The sequence below is a fragment of the Arachis hypogaea genome, chromosome 7 (assembly GCF_003086295.3).
Source record: "Arachis hypogaea cultivar Tifrunner chromosome 7, arahy.Tifrunner.gnm2.J5K5, whole genome shotgun sequence".
In the NCBI taxonomy this organism is placed as follows: Eukaryota; Viridiplantae; Streptophyta; class Magnoliopsida; order Fabales; family Fabaceae; genus Arachis; species Arachis hypogaea.
Window position 1 is genome coordinate 16842849 of NC_092042.1, and position 26314 is coordinate 16869162.

At 37.1% G+C, this 26314-nt stretch overlaps 1 protein-coding gene across 1 annotated transcript; it reads right to left on the bottom strand.

Moving 5' to 3' along the window:
- Positions 1-11490: 11490 nt before the first annotated feature.
- LOC112702668 (choline-phosphate cytidylyltransferase 2) lies at positions 11491-15476 on the bottom strand. Its single transcript, XM_025753797.3, has 10 exons — positions 14934-15476; positions 14484-14532; positions 14275-14398; positions 14084-14197; positions 13913-14008; positions 13784-13826; positions 13546-13701; positions 13357-13437; positions 12241-12351; positions 11491-12105 (listed from the first exon to the last, which is right to left on the bottom strand). The coding sequence occupies exons 1-10, from the start codon at positions 14949-14951 to the stop codon at positions 11893-11895; spliced, it is 1005 nt and encodes a 334-aa protein (XP_025609582.1). The 5' UTR covers positions 14952-15476; the 3' UTR covers positions 11491-11892.
- Positions 15477-26314: the final 10838 nt, after the last annotated feature.

Below are 26314 nucleotides of genomic sequence, written 5' to 3' on the forward strand. Positions count from 1 at the left end.
ACTTTCTACCACAGAGGCAGAGTTTATTGCAGCAACTGAAGCATGTAAAGAGTTGTTGTGGATGAAGAAGTTTCTTGCAGCACTTGGTTTTAAGCAAGACCGTTATGTCTTGTTGTGTGATAGCCAAAGTGCTATTCATCTTGCCAAGAATTCTACTTTTCATCCAAGATCTAAACATATCGATGTTAGGTATCACTGGATACGGGATGTGTTAGATTCTAAGTTGTTGGAACTTGACAAAGTTCACACTGATGACAATGGTGCTGATATGATGACAAAAGCATTGTCAAGAGAAAAGTTTGAAACATGTTGTTTGATCGCCGGAATGACGAGGGCCTCCACCTAGTCGAGAAGGGGGAGATTTGTTGGGTTTTTCTTTCCTTTGTGAGGCCCAAGCCCAACATTTTGGGGGTGTATTCTTTCACCCTAGTGTCACAACCCTAATTTAGTTTTTTGAGGTTTTCTGAGAGAGAGAGTATAGCCACCAAGTGAGAGAGAAGAGGGAAAAACAGAATTTTCGTTTTTGCCCAAAGCAGTAAATTTCAAATGGCAGTTTCTCAGTTGTTCACCGTTGGATCGGCTTGAAATTTAAACTGCGTGTTCTTATCAGCTTGTTCTTCATTCTGATCCGTGGAGATATTGATTGGAGGTTTGTAGTAGGAGAAATTGGTTTCGCAAGAGAGAAATTAGGTTTCCCATTTTTACACAGAGCAGCAATTTTGGAACGGCAGTTTCTCATTCTTTCACCGTTGGATCGACGTGAAATTTGGACTGTAGATTCTTCACATCTTGTTCTTCATTCTGAACGGTGAAGATTTTAATTGGAGGTCTGCAGAGGGAGAAATTGGCTTCGACATCAGCTCTGTTTTTTGGGAATATTTGATCTTCTTGCTTCTTATTTGTGAGCTTTGGTGCTTTGATATTTTGGCTGGTTATATGCACATTTTTGTGCTTTGTTTGAGACTCTCTTGTACCTCATTTGATTATAGTGGAGCTATTTCATTGGTCTGGACGACCCGTGGTTTTTACCTCTCACATTGAGGGGATTTTCCACGTTAAAATCTTGGTGTGTTCTTGTTATTGCTTTACTTGCTATATTTGCTTGTTATAGTTGCTGCCATATTGTGTTGTGAGTGCTTCCATATTGTTCTTGTGTTGGACATTTGTGTCGTTTCCGCTGCTAGGCTCTTTCAAATATTAGAAAATATTAAAATAATATTAGTTCATTCAATTGATGAGGTGCCAAAGCCTTGTTAACAGATCTGCTGCCTGATTTGCTTAACACTGGAAGAAGTTTCAGAACACCTTCATGTACCTTGTCTCGAATAGAGTGACAATCGATTTCTATATGTTTAGTTCGCTCATAGAAGACTGAATTATTGGACGCTAAAGAGGAATTTTGAAATCTCGCAATATGTATGAAAGGCAAACTCCTGCACACGTAGCAAGCGCCATGGCTCCATACTCAGTTTCAGCTGTGTGTTGTTTCTTACTACGCCATGAGATCAATGACTTTACAAAAAAGAAGCAAAAACCCCCAAACTGTACATGGAGTGTCCGAGCAAGTTGCCTAGTCAGAATCAGAACAAGCTGTGAGGCTAAAATCATTGGTTGAAGAAAATAGAATCCCCCGTGCAGGTGCACCTTTCAAATAACGAAGTTTACTCAGAGCAAAGCAAATGTCCGGTCTCATGTTTTTTAAATAAATTAGCCACCCGATCAACCTTCCTCCAACAGTCATGGAACTTTGAGGTTCTATTGTGGAGGAGATTGCAACTGAAAAGGCTTTATGAGTTGCTGATAGTGGATACCTATTTTTGGAGGAAGAAGAAAGTTGCCTGTGTTGAAGTAGTAAGTTGCATGCAATGATAATCTATTAAGTAAGCTGGTTGCCTTTTTTGCCTACTTGACATTTGCAAATCAGAGATTTCTTGAGGTTGTTGATTAGAATGCAAGAAAGATGGTTCAGATGGATGCATGGTGTTCATGCCTAAGTTATCAATTGAATTATGCAGTGATGACTGATGCAGATGATATGGATGCATGATTTGATGCCAAATGAGATGCAGACCTATCTAGACTATTGGAAGTGCTATATGTTCATGAATTGTTAAAGAATCAGATCCGTTAGAATTGATACATTGGTTGTTCAAATTTTGAGGTGGCATAGGTATCTAATCATAACTGAAGACATCTAAATGATACCTCATCCGGACTGATTAGGATTCTCACCATTAGAATTATGAATAGCATTTGGTTCATTTTCAAAACAGGGAAAAGTATATTTTTGTATTTAATGTTTTTAAAAATTTTTAAAATTATCTTTAACGTTTAATTTGTTTTAATTTTATTTTTAACATTTAAAATAAAATTTAATTTTATACTTACTATTAATTGTTAACAGTCTGTAAATTAACATGTTATTTTACAATTTTATCCCTAAATCTATTCTCTTCTTCTCCAACCCACTCCTTACTGTCTTATATTCTCCCAAAACCAAAACTAAATTCAGAAACAATAGCAGCATAACCACCATCCTCATTTCTTCGTCTGCCATTGCCGTCTCCTCCTCCATTCTTCCTTTCTTTTTTTCTCTTCTCTTCGCTTTGTTTTATCTTTTCTTCATTTAAATTTGAGCACGAGTCGATTGGTTCGGATTTAAAGTAAAATTAAAACCGAATTAATTCAATTATAATTGGTTCGATTTGATTTGGATTTATATTTTTTTATGTGTATATTCGAACCATATCAAACCGATTAAAAACGAATTAGTTCGGTTCGAATAATTGGGTATCCAATGAAATAGAAATTTATAAAAAAAAATTATTTTAAAAATTCTGTAAGTACAATAAATATATAACATTAATAGAAATAATTTAAACATGTTAAACACCAAATACATTAAAAATTAAACACATTAAAATCTAAACATATTAAACACTAAAGGCATTAAAATACAAACATATTAAAAGGTATAAATATATTTTAAATTTTTATTTTTTATTTAATTAATATATAGTCGAATTTACGAGTTGGTTCTCAAAACCATTACCCGAACCAATTACTAAAGAAAATCATTGGTTTAGTTCGGATTGGACTCGATTACCCGTTCGTTCTAGAACCAATTTAATTGGTTCGTTTAGGTTCGGACGGATAATTAATTACCCGCGACCCGTACTCATCCTAGAAGTTGTTGAAATCTTCTTTGTTAAAAAACTCATTCTTTCCAAATAACTCTTTCTCTATTGTTGAATTTGATTTAATATTATTGTTGGTGGTGATAGATTGCATGTGAGAAGGGACTGACTATGTGATGATGGTAAGAGTGGAGGGCTCAGATGAGTTGCGGTGCCTGTGAAGTGTGCTGGCACTACATTGGGGATGTGAAGTGTAAAGGATGTTGGAGGTGATGGTGATGATAAGTAATGATGCTGGTGGATAGGGTTGAAGGGGTGGCAACAACAGTGGGTGGTAGTGATGGTAACCATGGAAAGAGAAAATGAAGATGATGATGATAAAAATTAAAGATAGAATTGAAAAAATAAATTGACTGAGAATCGATTGTCAAGAATTAGTAGCAAGGACAAAATTAAAATATATTGAAATTTTAGAGACAAAACTAAAACAAATTAAACGTTAGAAAGAATGAAACTTTTTCAAATTTTAATATATTTTATCCTAAAAAAAATTTTCATAGAACACCACATTTCTTGAAATAACAATTTCTCTAGTTTTTATGTCAGAAAGAATGAAACCTTTTGAACCAATTTTGTAACCAAAAAATACACATTTAAGTGCTCTATGGTCAAGTTTTTTTCTATGAGAATGCAACGTAGAAGCATAGGCCAATGAACCAAAACTTATCATATAGCTCAAAGTTGAAATTGTGCCATGGAGTATTTGATAAGGACTTTTTGTGAGATATCCTATTTATAACATGAATGGCATGTGTTACTGCATAATGCCAAAAATAATTTGGCAGACTTGAAGCAAATATAAGAGTCCTTGTAATTTAAGAATTTTTTGTATGTTTTCTTTTTACCACTCTATTTTGTTGTCGTATATCAACACAATTAGTTTAATGAAGAATACCCTTCTCTTTTGAGTAAACATCATTTGTATGAAATTTTCAAGTAAAGTTTTTGTTTCTGATTTATGTTTCATAAAAAACAACCACCAAAACCTAGTCTTATCTTCTACAATAATGAGAAAAGACTTATAGCCAAAAGTAGATTGAGTACTTATAGGACCCTATATGTCAACATGAATCAAGTCAAATAAAAAATTCAGACTCATCAACACTATTTAAAAATGGTAACCTCTTTTGTTTAGCATAGTGACATGAGTCGAATTTTTTTTTTTCAATATTAGGCTTTAGTGTGTGTAGTCCAGAAAAATGGCCCAACTCACGTGTATTACGTCGTTGTGAGAAGTCCTGAAAAATAGCCTCAATTCGGCGATACCGTTTTCAGAAAAAACGACACTGACGTATTGGTCAATTTGACAGTACCGAGTCTAGAGAATCAACACGTGGCACACTCCTTTTTCTTCCACCTGTGACCAGCTATTCTCTTACCTGTGACTAACTCTCCTTTTATCTTTTAAGCTTCCACACTCATTCACTCGGTATCAAATTTATCATAAAAAAAAAAGAATATAACTAGTATATATTTTATAATACAAGTAATTTAGTTAACATTATTATTAGTTAATTATTCGAATAATTTTGTGTGCTAAAAATATATAATTTATTAATGCTGTTGTCTAGTTGATTAATCTTATTTAGAATAGTAGTTGTTAATTGTTAGTAACAATTGTTTATTAATTTTGTTAGTTAGTGTTAATGTTAATGTTAGTTGTTACTGTTAGTGTTAGTTGATTGGTATTAACTTATGAATTAATAACATGTAATTACTTATTTTCTTAGTTGTTTATATAGTTCTATGTATTTTGCAGTAGTTTATCTATTTTTTAAATGTTTATTTAAAAACCAAATTATTAATAAAATTGTTAGCATATTTTGTTAGTAATTTTAGTTTTATTTTAATTATTTTTTTAAACAAAAGACTTATTAAATTTAATAATTTTAGTTTTATTTAATTACTTTGATTATTTATTAAAAACAGGTTTATTATTAATTTAAAATATAGTTTTAGTAATTTTATTTTTGCTTAAACAATGTATTAAAAAAATAGAATTAGTATTAATCATGGTTAATATACAATTTTAGTGACTCTTAGTTCGTAATTTATCTTTTCTAATAAATATTTATCAAATAAGCTATTTTTTTGTAAAAATTAAAAAAAAAAACAAAAATAGGAGGTCATAACATCATACGACTTGAAAACCACATTATAAAATATTTTGACCATCCTTTATATATGTAAGTAATTTAGAAATTACCAATTAAGTAATTATTGTTGATTAATGATTCTTTTTGACCATCATTATTGTTGTTGATGTTATTGTTAGTTGTAATTATTGATTAATATCATTATTATTTTTTTTTAGACTTCAAAAAAGTTGCATACGAGACACTTAAATCAAATTAATTCTTACGATATCAAGGTAGAAGAACAGTTAAGAGAAAGTGAGTTTTATTTTATATCTCATACTGGTAGGATTATGACTCATTGTCCCACGATACGCACTGATTGAAAGGTAGCGTCCTAAGACACACACTTTGCATCTTCTACATAGTGAGAGCACGATTATATTAGAGGATGTTGCGATGATCCTAAGACTCCGGACTCATGGCCAACCGGTGGGTGACTGGATCGACTGATAGCAGCACAAATCAGCTAGAGAACGGGTGTCTAATGCAATTTGGTACTGCACCTGGACCGAACGACCATAAAGAAAGCGGATCAAGTTGACATGGTTCCGCAACCTAAAGTGGCGTCTACCTTTGGCTGATCGGGTTAGTAAAGAAATGTATGTAAAATGCCACATAATGTTAGTGTTTGGAACGACACTATTCTGTGACAAGTCCAGAGTGCATTGGAAGTTTTTGTCATTGCTTTGACAATTTTCTGACATTAAGAAGCTCAGTTGGGGTTCCGCATGCCTTACACATATGTACAGATCATTGTGTCGGGTATTACGATATGATTACAAGGACATGAATGGTCCTCTTGCACTGTTTCATGTGTAGGCATTGATATGAATGCCGTCAATAGGGCCTCTGCCGTTAGATACTAGTTTTCTTCCGTTTGCATGCAGGTAAAATTTTGATCCAGGTAAAATTTTAATACGATGTGATTTTTTAAATTTTTTGTTTTAATTACTTTCTAAAATCACAATTATGTGTTAGGTGAAATGATTATCAACCAAACGAAGATCAATACAGACATTAGATAACCACTCACATAAGAAGGTTGGATGATCTTTCCCCAGATAGGATATGTGTTTTGTTATTTGTGCTTTTTATTGATATTGAGTTAATAACTACTATTGATAACATTGTTTTTTGATATATTTTTGCAATTTCTATGCGATGCATACAACTCAAACTAAGTTCCACCTCATGTAACTCCACTTTAGATCAATGAGGGTTCAAATCTAAGGAATGCGATGATGCCATTGATATGTTTTGAGTGCGTTGAGTAGCATCCAACCGATAGAATAAGGAGGCAGTTTGGGTTTTATCAGGACTTTCTAAAAAATCTTTTTAACCTTAAAGGATCGCATAACATTGTACTTACCAGCATGCTCCACTATACGAGCTATGGTTGAGCTAATGGACTCATATCGGTTAGAGATAAGATCAATACCATGATTCACCACATGTGTTCGCAAATGGCTAAGAAAAAAGTACCATGCATCGACAGTCTCACCTTCAACTATGGCAAATTCGAGAGGCACGATATTTCCATTGCCATCCTGTGATACTGCAACTAAAAGCGCTCCTCTATGTTTTTCATACAAGTGTGTGTTGTCTATTTGTACTAGCGGTTTGCAGCTTCTAAATACTTTAATGCAAGGATAGAAAGCCCAAAAGACTCGCATCAGAATCCAAATATCCTGAACCAACTCATCCCCTTGGTAGGCATATGCAGTCTCATACTCAACGGCTGCTGATAGTTCTTTTGCCATTATTACTTCAAACCATGTGGGAAAAGCTTTATAAGCTTTCCACCCATGAAATATTTTCTCAATTGTCTTTTTGCTTAGCCAACCATGCTGTGCGATAACTTATCGTATAATTGAACTTAAACTATATTTCAGCAATTACATATTTCACCTTTAGAGATGGGTCAGCTTCAACCAATGAATTTATTGCCTCTGCAATTGTCTCTGAGTCCAATTTAGTATGATCTTGAAAAATGATAGTGGTGGTGCATGTGTGGCTACCGTTATATTTCCTTATAACCCAACAATATTGTCTTTTGATAAGACTAACTCTGATAAATCAATTCAAATGCTCTATAATCGATGCCTCTACAAATGGTATACTCTTTAATTGCTATAATCATAGTCTTTCTCAAGTTAAACTCCATTCCAATGATGAATTCACCGTCTACGACAACGGGTGGGGTTGTACCAATAACAATACCAAATAAATCATAGAATGCTAAACTTATATTGATTAAAATAATTAATTAATTATCTCTATAATAATAATGTTAATAATAATTAAAATAATAATAATAACAAAACTAATAATTGACTAAAATAATTAACTATATCTAAATTTCTAGTTAACACAATTACTAAGATCATAATTAAAAATAGGCTACCACTAGTAATTATCTATATTGACATACTCAAGAAACTTTGGTGCATACATGGTATCAAAATTTAAAATATGCATGAAAGATGGTTCTCCGGATGGATGCCGATCTGCTAGTGCATTTGCAATATCTGTCACATTTGTGTCAACCATTATATCTTCTTCATCTCCATCTTCATTTGGACCAATAATTTGGTAAATGTCTTCAAACTCTTCTTTACTTTTATTTACTTTTACTGTTATAACCACTCCAGTCTATGTTAAGCTCCGGTAAATCAACTTCAACGATTTTTTCGAACTTAACATATAACTGATAATTGAAACTTGTACTCTAGTTTGAAAATATTTTCTGCATACTTTTTCATAGCCACATGCATTATTTGAAATTGAACAAATCTATAAAATACCAACACAGGTTGCCTGTACAAAATATTTGTTATAGAAAGTAATCTACACTTGACAGAGTACATTCTTAAGTGCTTCATATGTTATTTCAAGAGGAACAACACACATAGATTCTCACATACAAAATTTACACCCTCACATGTTTAAGGTAAAATCTTACCATTATAGTATATTTTTAAATTAATATGATTCTCCATTTTATACACTCAAACAATTTTGTTCTCGCTCAAAATGCAAAACTCAAGAAATAGACAAATACATAACGCAAGAAGAAAGCAAAAAGAATACCATTTACCATCACTAAACCACTAAACCTAACTTTCGAATGCAACAAGTGTCTCCCTTTTCTCCCTTTTATAGTTAGTTTGATAATTTTTCACGAGTCATATGGTACATTATTACTTGGAAATGAAATGAAAGGGTGAGTTTTCATTAACTATTACAATCAATTAAAGGAAATGTGTCCTAAGCTATGATGCCAAATGACACCTGTGATGGAGTATGCATAATACTTTCTTCTGGGGCTGTAATGAAGGCAGCCAGCTTCACTTATCTTCATTGCTTACAAACCCCCCTTTTTTCTGTAGCAATTTCAATCGTCCTCGAAACAGGCAGCTCCTGCTGCACCTCTGTCATGTGCACACATGTACAAAACCGACAGGGCCAAGTACGAGGCTACCGCCCTCAGCTGGCCACACAAGTATGCCATGGTGAGGGTGGGAACAAGGGGTTGGAGGGGTTGCTGGTAATTATCTGCATTGACATACTCAAAAAACTCTGGTGCATACATGGTATCAAGATTTAAAGTATGCATGAAAGATGGTTCTCCGGATAGATGCCGATCTGCTAGTGCATTTACAATATCTGTCACATTTGTGTCAACTATTATATCTTCTTCATCTCCATCTTCATTTGGACCAAGAATTTGGTAAATGTCTTCAAACTCTTCTTTACTTTTATTTACTTTTATTGTTGGGCATGGATTCCATGTGCCGTGTGTGTTTGGTGTTTTGGTGTGCATAACATTTAACTTTAGCATATTGGTGTGCCAAAAGACGAGAGTCGTTGGATATTTCTTGTTTTTTTATTCGACGGTATAGATCACTTGTTACTTCTCTCTTTTGATTGGCTACTAACTGTTTTTGTGTTAGAGGGGTTGTTTTGTAAAATTCAATTTTTTGTTGGTTTTTTTGTTAAATCCGAGAACTAATGGGGTTATATAAAAAAATTATGAATTCTTAAGTTAAAATTGATTACCGTTAATGATAGTGTATTTTGTTAACTAAGACTCTTTCTTCTTAATTACCAAATTGGAACAAAAATGCACACTCTCTCACCGCCGTATTCCAACGCACTCAGCTACCTCCACCGGAGGAGTGAGCCCACATTTCGGATCGTTCCAACCTGAATAACGGTTAAATGCGGTTATGGGTTCGAATCACCAAGCTTCTCTCGCAGGGAGTCGGGAGCGCATGTGCCATCCTATCCAGCAAGGTCGATTCTCAGAACGAGGACTCAAATTCCGCAGCTGCCGGAGAGAACATAGCCGCCGTGAACGGCCACAAATCCGCCGTAACAGACCTGAACCTAGTCCACGTTAGCGGCAAAAAAACGCTTCCTCCGAAGTCGCTCACGATCTCCGACCTCTCGCCAGCATCGATGCACGGCTCGCAGGTGCGCGTGGCATACCAGGGAGTCCCCGGTGCGTACTCTGAAGCTGCCGTTGGCAAAGTCTACCCTAACGGAGAAGCCATAGCTTGCGATCAGTTCGAGGTTGCTTTCCAAGCCATTGAGCTCTGGATCGCCGATCGCACCATTCTATCCATCAAAAACTCCTTCGGCGGCTGTGTATTGCGTGTTGGAAATACACAATTATTGTATGAAATTGCGAAAAAAATCCAACAAAAGCATGTATTTTTATTCTGGCTTTTTCTAGCTAACCGGTGCGCCAAACATCAAAATGGCGTTTCGGTGCGCATAATCCTCCTGTGTACCGAATCCGTGCCCTTTACTGTTATAACCACTCCAATCTATGTTAAGCTCCGGTAAAGCAACTTCAACGATTTTTTCGAACTCAACATATAACTGATAATTGAGACTTGTACTCTAGTTTGAAAATATTTTCTGCATACTTTTTCATAGCCACATGCATTATTTGAAATTGAGCAAATCCATAAAATACCAACACAAGTTGTCTGTACAAAATATTTGTTATTCTCTTCAACACTTGATAATCTACACTTAACAGAGTACATTCTTAAGTGCTTCATATGTTATTTCAAGAGGAACAATAATAACACATAGATTCTCACATGCAAAATTTATACCCTCACATGTTTAAGTTAAAATCTTACCATTATAGTATATTTTTAAACTAATATAATCCTCCATTTTATACACTCAAACAATTTTGTTCTCGCTCAAAATACAAAACTCAAGAAATAGACAAATACATGACGCAAGAAGAAAGCAAAAAGAATACCATTTACCATCACTAAACCACTAAACCTAACTTTGGAATGCAACAAGTTTCTCCCTTTTCTCCCTTTTATAGTTAGTTTGATAATTTTTCACGAGTCACATGGTACATTATTACTTGGAAATGAAATGAAAGGGTGAGTTTTCATTAACTATTACAATCTATTAAAGAAAATGTGTCCTAAGCTATGGTGCCAAATGACACCTGTGATGGAGTATGCATAATACTTCCTTCTGGGGCAATAATGAAGGCAGCCAGCATCACTTATCTTCATTGCTTACAACCCCCCCCCCCCCTTTTTTTTCTGTAGCAATTCCAATCGTCCTCGAAACAGGCAGCTCTTGCTGCATCTCAGTCATGTGCACACATGTACAAAACCGACAGGGCCAAGTACAAGGCTACCGCCCACAGCTGGCCACACAAGTATGCCATCGTACCGCCCGCAGCTGGCCACACAAGTATGCCATCGTGAGGGTGGGAACAGGGGGTTGGAGGGGTTGCTGGTTTCTTCCCTCATATAGTGACATAAAGCAGGCAATTAGGTGCTCTAACTTGGCGATTATTGTTGACCAACCCCGCCCCCTTGTTTATGTGTCTATTCATTATTATGTGGAGCAGCAGCCGCCATCGCTAGTAAGTAGCTAACGGGACCTCATACCTCAGGAATTAAGAAGCTTCTGTTTTCCTTGCAAGTCTTGGACCATTGAAGGTGAGCCCACGCACCAACTTAGTTCTAGGCTCCAAGCTCAGACCAAAAAATTAAATACCCTGAATGATGTTTAACAGTTAACGCTTAACATTGTACTGCTATGGAGAATGACTTCCTCGCAGATGTTACAATTTAAAAGAGATGGGAATGGGATTGGAAACCAGATAAGCCAACAACAAAATTACGTGTTTATTACCCTATTTTTATTTTATTTGTCTTGATTCTATCATGAAAAATTCCCAAAAGTAAACAAACAAATAGAAAGGATACAGAATTGAGAATTCTCCTCTAATATCAACTCCTTGACTGCCTAACCACGAACATGTAAGCCCAGTGCAAGTCTAGGTACTAAGCATATGCACAAACATCATTTTCCATGTATACTAGCACTCCACAAGCAAAACTAAGTTAAAAAAACAAAAAAAAAAACCAGCAAAATGGAAGTTCCCAATGCAACTCCGAAGCATGTTCCACAATTCAAGATATAACACATAATATTACAGAAATCCCCATGGGCAGTTGTTACGCACATTCCGCCAAGATCCTAACTCCTTCCTTGAAGTACACCTACTTTTTGTTTTCTTCATCCCGATTACTCTCAGGCTTGACCTCGTCATCATCATAATACTCTTCAAAATATTCTTCTTCGCTATCATCATCATAGTAATACTCATCAGAATCGACATCCTCACCATCCTTGCCATTTTGTAGAAGAAAAGATCCGTCTCTTGATTGTTGACCTCTTAACCTCTCTTGAATTCGATCCCTAATAGCAGTGCCCTGATAAAATCCATACATTAACAGAAAAGGAAAAATGAGAGAGAGAGAGAGAGAGAGAGAGAAGAGAGAAGCCAGCTAATAGTTCACTAGTAGCAACAGAGTTGTCGCATTTACCCCCTAGATTGGTTAACTCACCATCTTATGACAACCTTCTTCAAACATCTCAAGAAATCCAGCAACCCAACGATCAGCATTTTCAACCCATTCATTGCGGTGCATACTGGCAGTCCTTTTAACAATTTGGATCTGATAACAAAGAATATATTATACTTTTCTAGAAAAACAGAGAGATATCCTATTAACCATGGATAAATATTGAAAGGAGAATGGAAAAGTCCATGGCACTGCAGTGATGCAGTCTGCAAGTAAGGCTTTGACACAATACTTTCTTAATGAAATTATCCCCAAGATCGGTTTCCAACTGCATTATATATCCAGTATAAATCTTGAACCCATGTAGATTGATATCCATGTCATGAATATTCGTTGGCTATCGAAGGCCTAACACAACCCTTCTCCTTTATCCGGGGCCACAAAGTGAAAACTTTATTAGGTTGAACCCTTCCTATATAATACAACAGCTCCCTCTCATGCTTATCAACATTTAACAAGATCAATAATCAAGAAAGCCGCCTTAGTTTTGCTTCTAGAAACTATGTATAACGGAAAAAAAAATTGGAAATAACATGAAAAAACAGAATCACAAAGGTGTTAGTTCTCTATTTTACTAGAAAACTACCATCAGGCCACTCTTTTTTCCAAATTGCATCAACATGTGGAATGTAGACATAGGAATGTTAGGATAGACAGTTGTTAGTTCCTTATCGTTATTGATGAGTGCTTTAAGGAAAGAGTTCAACAAAAGCAAGAATGGAAATCTAAAGTTTTTATGCTTTAGGCCCATAGGATATATCTGACTGGGGGATAAAATGAGATGAACATTCATGTCTGAGATTGATGTGTAAAAATTACACATGGAGCTCATCCAAGAGAATTCTTACCCGACAACCAAACATGCCCTTAGTTTATGTTTTTGTCCTCAAACAAGCACTTGAAAATCAAAGTGTCCAGCACTTGAACATAACTGATAATAAACCCTTAAAAGAAAGTAGCAATTCTATATGTCCAACTATTGCATTTAAATATGTGTACATGTTTATCCATCTACAATTCCAACAAGCAATTCAATTGACATGATATTGGCCAAAGAAAGTAGCAATTGAACTTGATTAGCTAAATGAGAGGGCATACCTTTTCGCCAACCTTTTCTTGGTGCTCCTTGACCTTCTCCTGTAATGTTTTCAACCTTCTATTGACCCTGAGTCGCTTCTCCTGTTTATTATATAATGAACAAGAGTGAAGAAAGGTATAAGGTGATTGAGGAAAGGAAGGCCATATTAGGAGAAATAGCTGAGTTAAGGAGGTGTGGCAAAGTCATGCCTTGACATAACTGACACCGAGCTCTTTCCTAGAGTAGCCACGATCCAAATTGCGCAGCACATATTGGTTATAATCCTTGACAATCCTCATTATAATGTCTGATGTGGATATTCCTTCTGTTCGTTTTGTTTCCTTAAATCTGCCAATAGCTTTAACCTGGGAATAAAATGGTAGGCCATATAGAAGGAAGCAAGAAGGAGAAGTGGAAAAAAATGAAGAATACGAGGGTGAGACATACAAATTCATAAACATCATTGGCAGCACCACTTGTATCAGCATAACTGTGAACAGGAGGAAAAGGGTGGAATGAGTAGACAGATGCAGGGCATATAGAGTTGAGGGAGATTGGTTGAGTGATTGTTCTTACGGAAGAGAGTCATGAGCTACATAGTCGATGTTGTGCTTATCGAGGAACTCTTGGTTAATGACCCAGGGAGCATCGGGAATGACTTCATCCACCCATCTGCTCAAAACCCGCAATTATCAGTCACAAGAGAGAGAGAGAGCAAGAAGAGTCAGCGAAACAGATATGACTGACTTGCAGTGGCGAAGGGATTCGTAACGTTCGGCCTCAGTCATAACAGTTTTGCCTTTGTATTTGTGGGTGATCTCATCGTTGCAGCAACCCACCAGCAAGTAAGTATTCGGAAATCTAAAAGTGAGAGAGTAAGTAGGATAACACGAGATCTATTAATTTGATTCGACACAAAAGTGAAGAGAGAGGATTACGATTTCTTGGCTTGCTCCAGGGAACGGGCATGACCGAAGTGGAAGAGATCATAGATGCCGTCCGCATACACACGAACAGGGCGGTCCACGGGAGGTGGTAACATCCGATGTTCACTGCTGCGGTCTGCCATTCCAATTAGTGGTGTCAATATGTCTTTTAACCGAGACCAATGGTTTTTCGGTTTTTCAATTAATTCAAAAAAAGTAACCTATTGCTCCTTCTGTGTCACCAATGTTGTCACTTGAACTGATATCAAACTGCATAATTATGGCAATTCACCAAAAAAAAAAAAAAAATTAGCACCAATGAGTTAGAATTTATAATCAAGTAATCAAAACTAACCCACAAATTAGTAGTAACTACTGAATTTGCAAACAGATTCACAGTACTAACTACTGAATTTACAAACAGACTGAAAAAAAAAAAACAAATCAAACTGCAGTAACAAATTAAAATCAGAACAAATAAAGACTGAAACTTACAAAAATAGAAATAAAATTTTTTTAACCCTCATCAACAGAACAAAAAAAATCGAACAAACACAATAAGCAGAATAAAAACAATTGAATGAAATCAACGAAGCAAATTCATAGCAAAAAAAACAAAAACACAAACAGAACAAAAATATTTGAAAGAAATCAATGAAGCAAATTCATACCTGAGGCTGAGGCTTCATTGGAAGTGCAGCGATGAAGGGGAGAGACGGAACAACAAGGCGGCACGGCGCTGACAACGACGACGACGCTGACTCGCTGAGAACCACGCCGCTGCTGCCTGTTGAGGACGACGCCGCTGAGGAGTGAGAACGACGGCGCTGAGCAGCGAGAACGATGACGCTGAACGGCCACGGAACGACGCGGGTACACCACGGCGATGGCAGAGAGAACGACGGTGCTCTGAGACTGAGAACGAACGATGCGAAGATAGATTCTGAGAATGAACGACGCGGAGAGAGACTAAGTACAACGCCGGGAGAGAGACTGAGAACGACGGCGGTTGTTGGGGTGGACAACGACGGCAGAGACCAGAGATGGGCAGAGGTAGAGAGAGGAGGGTGCAGCGGGTGAATTAGGCGGCGGCGTGAACGAACGAGAGAAAGGGAGTGTATTAGGTTAGGTAAAGTTGGGGTACTTTTGTAAAATTGATATGCATGTTTACGGCTTTTTTATTGAAATAAATAATCAAAAAACATTATTTCCCTAAATACGCATCCCTGAAAATTATTATCTAAATACGCAGCACCACCCGCAAAATGGAGAACTGCGCATCATTGGAGGCAGCAGCGAACTGGCGACATCAAGGGCGGCACATGCGAAATGGAGCATCCCGCTCCTAACATACACGAGTTGGTGTAGTTCTACCATTACCGTAGCATATTATATTATTTTAGGAAAATACTACTTCTACAACCAAATTTAGCATTTGGTCAGCTTTTAATATTATTTAATTATTTTTTAATTAAAGCATATTCCTATTTTTTAGGATACACATTTATAATTAGGGCAAAAAACGCAAATGAGCCAAGGAGAGCTCAATTTTACACAAATCTGCCAAATGAAACTTTGCTACGACAATCCACCAGATCAGATATTTATATAATTCGAATCAATAAGATTCGAATTAGCCTCACACATAATTCGACAATGTAAGTACGTAGTTCGAATTAAGTTGTCCCGAATTATGCATGCACACTTGATGAGCGGATAATTTATACGCTTTTTGGCATTGTTTTTAGATAGTTTTTAGTAAGTTTAAGCTACTTTTAGGGATGTTTTCATTAGTTTTTATGTTAAATTCACATTTCTGGACTTTACTATGAGTTTGTGTGTTTTTCTGTGATTTCAAGTAAATTCTGGCTGAAATTGAGGGGCTTGAGCAAAACTCTGAAGAAGGCTGACAAAAGGACTGCTGATGCTGTTGGAATCTGACCTCCCTGCACTCGAAATGGATTTTCTGGAGCTACAGAACTCCAATTGGCGCGCTCTCAACGGCGTTGGAAAGTAGACATCCAGAGCTTTCCAGCAATATATAATAGTCCATACTTTATTCGGAGATTGACGACGTAACTTGGCGTTGAACGCCAAGTACAAGCTGCTGTCTGGAGTTAAACGCCAGAAAAACGTCATGATCCGGAGTTGAACGCCCAAAACACGTCATAACTCGGAGTTCAACTCCAAGAGAAGTCTCAGCTCGTGGATTGATCAAGCTCAGCCCAAACATACACCAAGTGGGCCCCGGAAGTGGATTTATGCATCAATTACTTACTCATGTAAACCCTAGGAGCTAGTTTATTATAAATAGAACATTTATCTATTGTATTTTGAATCTTTTGATCACTTTAGATCTTAGGATCAGATCTTTGAACACATAGTTCTTAGAACATGGGGGCTGGCCATTCGGCCATGCCTGAACCTTTTGCTTATGTATTTTCAACGGTGGAGTTTCTGCACACCATAGATTAAGGGTGTGGAGCTCTACTGTACCTCAAAGTATTAATGCAATTCTATTTTCTTTTATTCAAATCTCTCTTATTCTTATTCCAAGATATTCATTCGTACCCAAGAACATGATGAATGTGATGATAAGTAACCCTCATTATCATTCTCACTTATGAACGCACGTGATTGACAACCACTTCCGTTCTACATGCAACAGAGCTTGAATGCGTATCTCTTAGATTCCCCAACAGAATCTTCGTGGTATAAGCTAGATAGATGGCGGCATTTATGAGGATCCAGAAAGTCTCACCTTGTCTGTGGTATTTCGAGTAGGATCCTGGGAATCCGGAAAGTCTCACCTTGTCTGTGGTATTCCGAGTAGGATTCCGGTAATGAATGACTGTGACGTACTTCAAACTTGCAAGTGCTGGGCGTTAGTGACAGACACAAAAGAATCAAGGGATTCTATTCCAGTAGGCGCAGGAACCAACCAGTGATTAGCCGTGCTGTGACAGAGCGCGTGAGCGTAGTTTTCACTGCAAGGATGGGATGTAGCCATCAACCATGGGTGATGCCTCCAGACGATTAGCCATGCGAGTGACAGCCGCAGAGGATCATTTTCCCGAGAGGATTGAAAGTAGCCACCGCTGATGGTGAACCCCTATACACAGCTTGCCATGGAAAGGAGTAAGAAGGATTGAGTTGAAGAAGTGGGAAAGCAGGCGTTCTTGAGCCATACAGTATCTCCATTCGCTTATCTGAAATTCCCACCAATGAGTCTGCATAAGTATTCTATCCCTTTTATTATTTATTTTCTTATTTCTATTTTCGAAAACCCATAAACCAATTTTAATCTGCCTAACTGAGATTTGCAAGGTGACCATAGCTTGCTTCATACCAACAATCTCTGTGGGATCGACCCTTACTCACGTAAGGTTTATTACTTGGACGACCCAGTACACTTGCTAGTTAGTTGAACGGAGTTGTGAATTCAACTGGTGCCATAATAATGATTTCATACAAATACAAAAGAATAGTGATCACAATTTCGTCCACCAAGTTTTTGGCGCCGTTGCCGGGGATTGTTCGAGTATGGACAACTGACGGTTCATCTTGTTGCTCAGATTAGGTAATTTTCTTTTCAAAAAGTTTTCAAAAATTTTTCTTTAATTTTCATTTTTTTTCAAAGAATATTTTCGAAAAAATAAAATAAAAATACAAAAAAATTAGAAAATCATAAAAATCAAAAATATTTTGTGTTTCTTGTTTGAGTCTTGAGTCAATTTTTAAGTTTGGTGTCAATTGCATGCTTTTAAAAATTTTTCTTGCATTTTTTCGAAAATCTCATGCATTCATAGTGTTCTTCATGATCTTCAAGTTGTTCTTGATAAGTCCTCTTGTTTGATCTTGATGATTTCTTGTTTTGTGTTGTTTGTTGTTTTCCATGTGCATTTTTGCATTCATATTTTCCATGCATTAAAGATTTCTAAGTTTGGTGTCTTGCATGTTTTCTTTGCATCAAAAATTTTTCAAAATTATGTTCTTGATGTTCATCATGATCTTCAAAGTGTTCTTGGTGTTCATCTTGACATTCATAGCATTCTTGCATGCATTCATTGTTTTGATCTAAAAATTTCATGCATTGAGTATTTTTGTTGTTTTTCTCTCTCATAATTAAAAATTCAAAAATAAAAAAAATATCTTTTCCTTATTTCTCTCATAATTTTCAAAATTTTTGATTGACTTGGTCAAAAATTTTTAAAAATTAGTTGTTTCTTACAAGTCAAGTCAAAATTTCAATTTTAAAAATCTTATCTTTTCAAAATCTTTTTCAAAAATCATATCTTTTTTTATTTTTTTTTAATTTTCGAAAATTTTAAAAAAATCTTTTTCAAAATATTTTCAAAATATTTTTCTTATCTTTATATCATATTTTCGAAAATTAGCTAACAATTAATGTGATTGGTTCAAAAAATTTGAAGTTTGTTACTTTCTTGTTAAGAAAGGTTCAATCTTTAAGTTCTAGAATCTTATCTTGTAGTTTCTTGTTAGTTAAGTCATTTTAAAAATTAAATCTTTTTCAAAATATCTTTCTCAATTATATCTTTTTATCTTTTATCTTATCTTTTTCAAAAATTTTATCTTTTTCAAAATTTGATTTCAAAATATCTTATCTAACTTCTTATCTTCTTATCTTTTTCAAAATTTGATTTCAAATCTTTTTCAATCAACTAACTAACTTTTTGTTTGTTTCTTATCTTTTTCAAAACCACTTAACCACTCTTCCCTCTCTAATTTTCGAAAATATCTCACCCCTTTTTCAAAATTTCTTTTTAATTAATTAATTATTTTAAATTTTAATCTTATCTTATCTCTAATTTTCGAAAATTACTAACTCATTTTTCAAAAATTATTTTCGAAATATCCCTTCTCTTTTCTTCTTCTATTTAATTATTTAATTACTAACACTTCTCTTCACCTCTCTTCATCCAAAAATCCGAATCCCCATCTCCATTCTTCTAACCCCTTTCTTCTTCTACTAACATAAGGGAATCTCTATACAGTGACATAGAGGATTCCTCTTTCTTTTCTTGTTTTCTTCTCTTTCATATGAGTAGGAACAGGGAAAAAGGCACTCTTGTTGAAATTGATCCAGAACCTGAAAGGACTCTGAAGAGAAAATTAAGAGAAGCTAAATTACAACAATCCAGAAACAACCTTTCAGAAATTTTCGAACAAGAGAAGGAGATGGCAGCCAAAAATAATAATAATAATGCAAGGAGAATGCTTGGTGATTTCACAAAGCCAACGTCCAAGTTTGATGGAAGAAGCATCTCCATTCCTGCCATTGGAGCCAATAACTTTGAGCTTAAGCCTCAACTAGTTGCATTGATGCAACAAAACTGCAAGTTTTATGGACTTCCATCTGAAGATCCTTATCAGTTCTTAACTGAGTTCTTGCAGATCTGTGAGACTGTAAAGACGAATGGAGTTGATCCTGAAGTCTACAGACTCATGCTTTTCCCTTTTGCTGTAAGAGACAGAGCTAGAATATGGTTGGATTCACAACCTAAGGATAGCCTGGACTCCTGGGATAAGCTGGTCACTGCCTTCTTGGATAAATTCTTTCCCCCTCAAAAGTTGAGCAAGCTGAGAGTGGATGTTCAAACCTTCAAACAAAAAGATGGTGAATCCCTCTATGAAGCTTGGGAAAGATACAAGCAGCTGACCAAAAGATGTCCATCTGACATGTTTTCAGAATGGACCATATTAGATATATTCTATTATGGTCTCTCTGAATTTTCGAAAATGTCACTGGACCATTCTGCAGGTGGATCTATTCACTTGAAGAAAACGCCTGAAGAGGCTCAAGAACTCATTGACATGGTTGCAAACAACCAGTCCATGTACACCTCTGAGAGGAATTCCGTGAATAATGGGATACCTCAGAAGAAAGGAGTTCTTGAAATTGATGCTCTAAATGCCATATTGGCTCAGAACAAAATGTTGACTCAACAGGTCAACATAATCTCTCAAAATCTGAATGGATTGCAATATGCCTCCAACAGTACTAGAGAGGTAGCTTCTGAAGAAGCTTATGATCCTGAGAACCCTGCCATGGCAGAGGTTAATTACATGGGTGAACCTTATGGAAACACCTATAATCCATCATGGAGAAATCATCCAAATTTCTCTTGGAAGGATCAACAAAAGCCTCAACAAGGCTTTAACAATGGTGGACGCAATAGGTTGAGCAATAGTAAGCCATATCCATCATCTTCTCAGCAACAGACAGAGAATTCAGAACAAAACACTTCTAATTTAGCCAATATTGTCTCTGATCTGTCAAAGGCCACTTTCAGTTTCATGAATGAAACAAGATCCTCCATTAGAAATTTGGAGGCACAAGTGGGCCAGCTGAGTAAGAAAGTCATTGAAACTCCTCCCAGTATTCTCCCAAGCAACACAGAAGAGAATCCAAAAGGAGAGTGCAAGGCCATTGATTTGATCAAAGTGGCCGAATGCACTAGGGAGGAGGAGGACGAACATCCTAGTGAGGAAGACCTCCTGGGACGCCCCTCAAGCAAGAAGGAGTTTCCTATTAAGGATCCAAAGGAATATGAGGCTCATACAGAGACCATAGAGATTCCATTAAATCTCCTTCTGCCATTCATGAGCTCTGAAGACTATTCATCCTCTGAAGAGGATGAAGATGTGACTGGAGAGCAAGTTGCTCAATATTTAGGAGCTATCATGAAGCTGAATGCCAAGCTGTTTGGTAATGAGACTTGGGAAAGTGAACCTTCCTTGCTCATTAGTGAACTAGATACTTGGATTCAGAAAACTCTACCTCAAAAGAAACAAGATCCTGGCAAGTTCTTACTACCTTGTACCATTGGCACCATGAGCTTTGAAAAAGCTCTATGTGATCTGGGATCAGGGATAAATCTTATGCCACTCTCTGTAATGGAGAAGCTGGGGATCATTGAGGTACAACCTGTCTTGTTCTCATTGCAATTGGCAGATAAGTCATTGAGACAAGCTTATGGGACAGTAGAGGACGTGTTAGTAAAGGTTGAAGGCCTTTACATCCCTGCTGATTTCATAATCCTAAACACTAGGAAGGAAGATGATGAATGCATCATCCTATGAAGACCTTTCCTAGCCACAGCAGGAGCTGTGATAGATGTTAACAGAGGAGAATTAGTCCTTCAATTGAATGGGGACTACCTTGTGTTTAAGGCACATGGCCATCCCTCTGTGACAAAAGAGAGCAAGCATGAAGAGCTTCTCTCAATTCAGAGTCAAGAAGAGCCCACATAGTCAAACTCTAAGTTTGGTGTTGTGAGGCCACAACCAAACTCTAAGTTTGGTGTTAAGATCCCATATCCAAACTCTAAGTTTAGTGTTGGGACTACACACTAACATTGACCTGATCACCTTGTGGCTCCATGAGAGCCACTGTCAAGCTATTGACATTAAAGAAGCGCTTGTTGGGAGGCAACCCAATTTTAATTATCTAATTTTTATTTTATTGTTATTTTGTGTTTTATTAGGTACATGTTCATGAGGAGTCACGAAAAAAATCAAAAAAATTAAAAACAGAGTCAAAAACAGAAGAAAAAATTTTTTCACCCTGGAGGACGCACGGGCTGGCGTTCAACGCCAGTAAGGTGCATCTGGCCGGCGTTCAACGCCAGAACAGAGCACCATTCTGGCGCTGAACGCCAGAAACAAGCAACATCCTGGCGCTGAACGCCAGGAATGTGCCCAGAGAGGAAAAACTGGCGCTGAACGCCAGTAACAAGCATGAAACTGGCGTTCAACGCCAGAAACATGCTTTACATGGGCGTTGAACGCCCAGAACGTGCACCAATGGGCGTTTAAACGCCAGAATGGTGTGCCAAGGCAATTTACATGCCTATTTGGTGCAGGGATGGAATTCCTTGACACCTCAGGATCTGTGGACCTCACAGGATCCCCACCTACCTCGCCCTCTCTCTTTCCATTCATGGTCATCCCTTCTATTTTTCATTCACCACCTACATCTATCCACTCTTCCCCATACACCCCACCTATCTTTACAATTCAACTTCTCTTTCCCACCCAATCCCACCCATATAGCCGAATCCATCTCCCCTCACTCACCTCCATTTTCTTCTTCTTCTTCTTCCTCTCTTCTTTCTTCTCTTGCTCGAGGGCGAGCAATATTTTAAGTTTGGTGTGGTAAAAGCATAGCTTTTTTTGCTTTTCCATTACCATTAATGGCACCTAAGGCCAGAGAAACCTCAAAGGGAAGACAAAAGCTTCCACCTCTGAGTCTTGGGAGATGGAAAGAATATAAGCCGTCATAGCTCAGTGGTAGAACATATGGCTGCAAATCAAGAGATCCCTGAGATACCTCAGGGAATAAGTTATCCTCCACACAAATATTGGAAGCAACTAAGGGTAGAAACACCAAAATTACTAGGAATCATTCAACAAAAGGCAAGGAAGGGACATAGAAGAGCTCAAGAACATCATTGGTCCTTCAAGAAGAAGACGCCACTAAAGGTGGATTCATTCCTTGTTCTTTATTTCTTTCTGTTTTCGGTTTTTAGTATTGTGTTTATCTATGTTTTGTGTCTCTACTTCATGATCATTAGTATGTAACCATGCCTTAAAGCTATGAATAAAATCCATTAATCCTTCACCTCTCTTGAAAGAAAAAATGTTTTAATTCAAAAGAACAAGAAGTACATGAATTTCGAATTTATCCTTGAATTTAATTTAATTATATTGATGTGGTGACAATACTTTTTGTTTTCTGAATGAATGCTTGAACAGTGCATATTTTTGATCTTGTTGTTTATGAGTGTTAAAATTGTTGGCTCTTGAAAGAATGATGAACAAAGAGAAATGTTATTGATGATTTGAAAAAAATCATGAAATTGATTCTTGAAGCAAGAGAAAGCAGTGAAAAAGGAAGCTTGCGAAAAAAAAATGGCGAAAAAAAAATATAGAAAGAAAAAGAAGGAGCAGTAGAAAAAGCCAATAGCCCTTAAAACCAAAAGGCAAGGGTAAAAAGGATCCAAGGCTTTGAGCATCAACGGATAGGAGGGCCCAAGGAAATTAAATCCAGGCCTAAGCGGCTAAATCAAGCTGTCCCTAACCATGTGCTTGTGTCATGAAGGTCCAAGTGAAAAGCTTGAGACTGAGTGGTTAAAGTCGTGATCCAAAGCAAAAGAGTGTGCTTAAGAGCTCTGGACACCACTAACTGGGGACTCTAGCAAAGCTGAGTCACAATCTGAAAAGGTTCACCCAGTCATGTGTCTGTGGCATTTGTGTATCCGGTGGTAATACTGGAAAACAAAGTGCTTAGGGCCACGGCCAAGACTCATAAGTAGCTGTGTTCAAGAATCAACATGCTTAACTAGGAAAGTCAATAACACTATCCAAAATTCTAAGTTCCTAGAGAAGCCAATCACTCTAAATTTTAAGGGAAAAAGTGAGATGCCAAAACTGTTCAGAAGCAAAAAGCTACAAGTCCCGCTCATCTAATTATAATTAATATTCATTGATATTCTGGAATTTATAGTATATTCTCTTCTTTTATCCTATTTGATTTTCAGTTGCTTGGGGACAAGCAACAATTTAAGTTTGGTGTTGTGATGAGCGGATAATTTATACGCTTTTTGGCATTGTTTTTAGATAGTTTTTAGTAAGTTTAAGCTACTTTTAGGGATGTTTTCATTAGTTTTTATGTCAAATTTACATTTCTGGACTTTACTATGAGTTTGTGTGTTTTTCTGTGATTTCAAGTAAATTCTGGCTGAAATTGAGGGACTTGAGCAAAACTCTGAAGAAGGCTGACAAAAGGACTGCTGATGCTGTTAGAATCTGACCTCCCTGCACTCGAAATGGATTTTCTGGAGCTACAGAACTCCAATTGGCACGCTCTCAACGGCGTTGGAAAGTAGACATCCAGAGCTTTCCAGCAATATATAATAGTCCATACTTTATTCGGAGATTGACGACGTAACTTGGCGTTGAACGCCAAGTACAAGCTGCTGTCTGGAGTTAAACGCCAGAAAAACGTCATGATCCGGAGTTGAACGCCCAAAACACGTCATAACTCGGAGTTCAACTCCAAGAGAAGCCTCAGCTCGTGGATTGATCAAGCTCAGCCCAAACATACACCAAGTTGGCCCCGGAAGTGGATTTATGCATCAATTACTTACTCATGTAAACCCTAGGAGCTAGTTTATTATAAATAGAACATTTATCTATTGTATTTTGAATCTTTTGATCACTTTAGATCTTAGGATCAGATCTTTGAACGCATAGTTCTTAGAACATGGGGGCTGGCCATTCGGCCATGCCTGAACCTTTTGCTTATGTATTTTCAACGGTGGAGTTTCTGCACACCATAGATTAAGGGTGTGGAGCTCTACTGTACCTCAAAGTATTAATGCAATTCTATTTTCTTTTATTCAAATCTCTCTTATTCTTATTCCAAGATATTCATTCGTACCCAAGAACATGATGAATGTGATGATAAGTAACCCTCATTATCATTCTCACTTATGAACGCACGTGATTGACAACCACTTCCGTTCTACATGCAACAGAGCTTGAATGTGTATCTCTTAGATTCCCCAACAGAATCTTCATGGTATAAGCTAGATAGATGGCGGCATTTATGAGGATCTGGAAAGTCTCACCTTGTCTGTGGTATTCCGAGTAGGATCCTGGGAATCCGGAAAGTCTCACCTTGTCTGTGGTATTCCGAGTAGGATTCCGGTAATGAATGACTGTGACGTACTTCAAACTTGCAAGTGCTGGGCGTTAGTGACAGACGCAAAAGAATCAAGGGATTCTATTCCAGTAGGCGCAGGAACCAACCAGTGATTAGCCGTGCTGTGACAGAGCGCGTGAGCGTAGTTTTCACTGCGAGGATGGGATGTAGCCATCAACCATGGGTGATGCCTCCAGACGATTAGCCATGCGAGTGACAGCCGCAGAGGATCATTTTCCCGAGAGGATTGAAAGTAGCCACCGCTGATGGTGAACCCCTATACACAGCTTGCCATGGAAAGGAGTAAGAAGGATTGAGTTGAAGAAGTGGGAAAGCAGGCGTTCTTGAGCCATATAGTATCTCCATTCGCTTATCTGAAATTCCCACCAATGAGTCTGCATAAGTATTCTATCCCTTTTATTATTTATTTTCTTATTCTATTTTCGAAAACCCATAAACCAATTTTAATCTGCCTAACTGAGATTTGCAAGGTGACCATAGCTTGCTTCATACCAACAATCTCTGTGGGATCGACCCTTACTCACGTAAGGTTTATTACTTGGACGACCCAGTACACTTGCTGGTTAGTTGAACGGAGTTGTGAATTCAACTGGTGCCATAATAATGATTTCATACAAATACAAAAGAATAGTGATCACAATTTCGTCCACCAACACTCACACGTAATTCGAATTGATTTGTCTCGAATTAGGCATGAAAAATAACGAGTAATTCGAATCAATATGATTCGAACTACCAAAGCATAAATCGAAGAATATTAATTCGAATTAGTAGGTTTAGGTGAAGAACTTCATATTTCGAGACATATAGACTCGAATTATTCAGAATGGGTAATTCGAATGTAATTGATTCGAATTATATATATGGTGCGAATGAAGTTGATTCGAATTAGTTTGGAGCCGTTTTCTATATATATGTTGTGAAATCATGTTGCTGTGAACAAAGAGGTGAGATGGCTAGTGAGGATAGTTTTCTAGTGCTAGTACACCACAGAGGATCGATTAAGAGAAAAACTCGGTCTGGGGTGAAGTTCACGGATAAGGATCCTCTATGTATTATCGTGAGCTCTGTGCTTGGCAAACTTGGTCTGGAAGGAGTGAAGAGAGTTAAGAAGTTTTTCTATCGCATTCCAATCACGGTGCTCCACGATACGGTGAAGTATGATTGTTTCACGATCGGGAGTGATGAGGACTTGCAGGTCATGTTTCTTTCTCGTAGGCAATTTCCGGAGGTGAGGACATCGGAGCTGTTGGCTAAGTTCGTCGACGTGGTATCTAGCTCTGGTGGGTCGAACCGGAATGC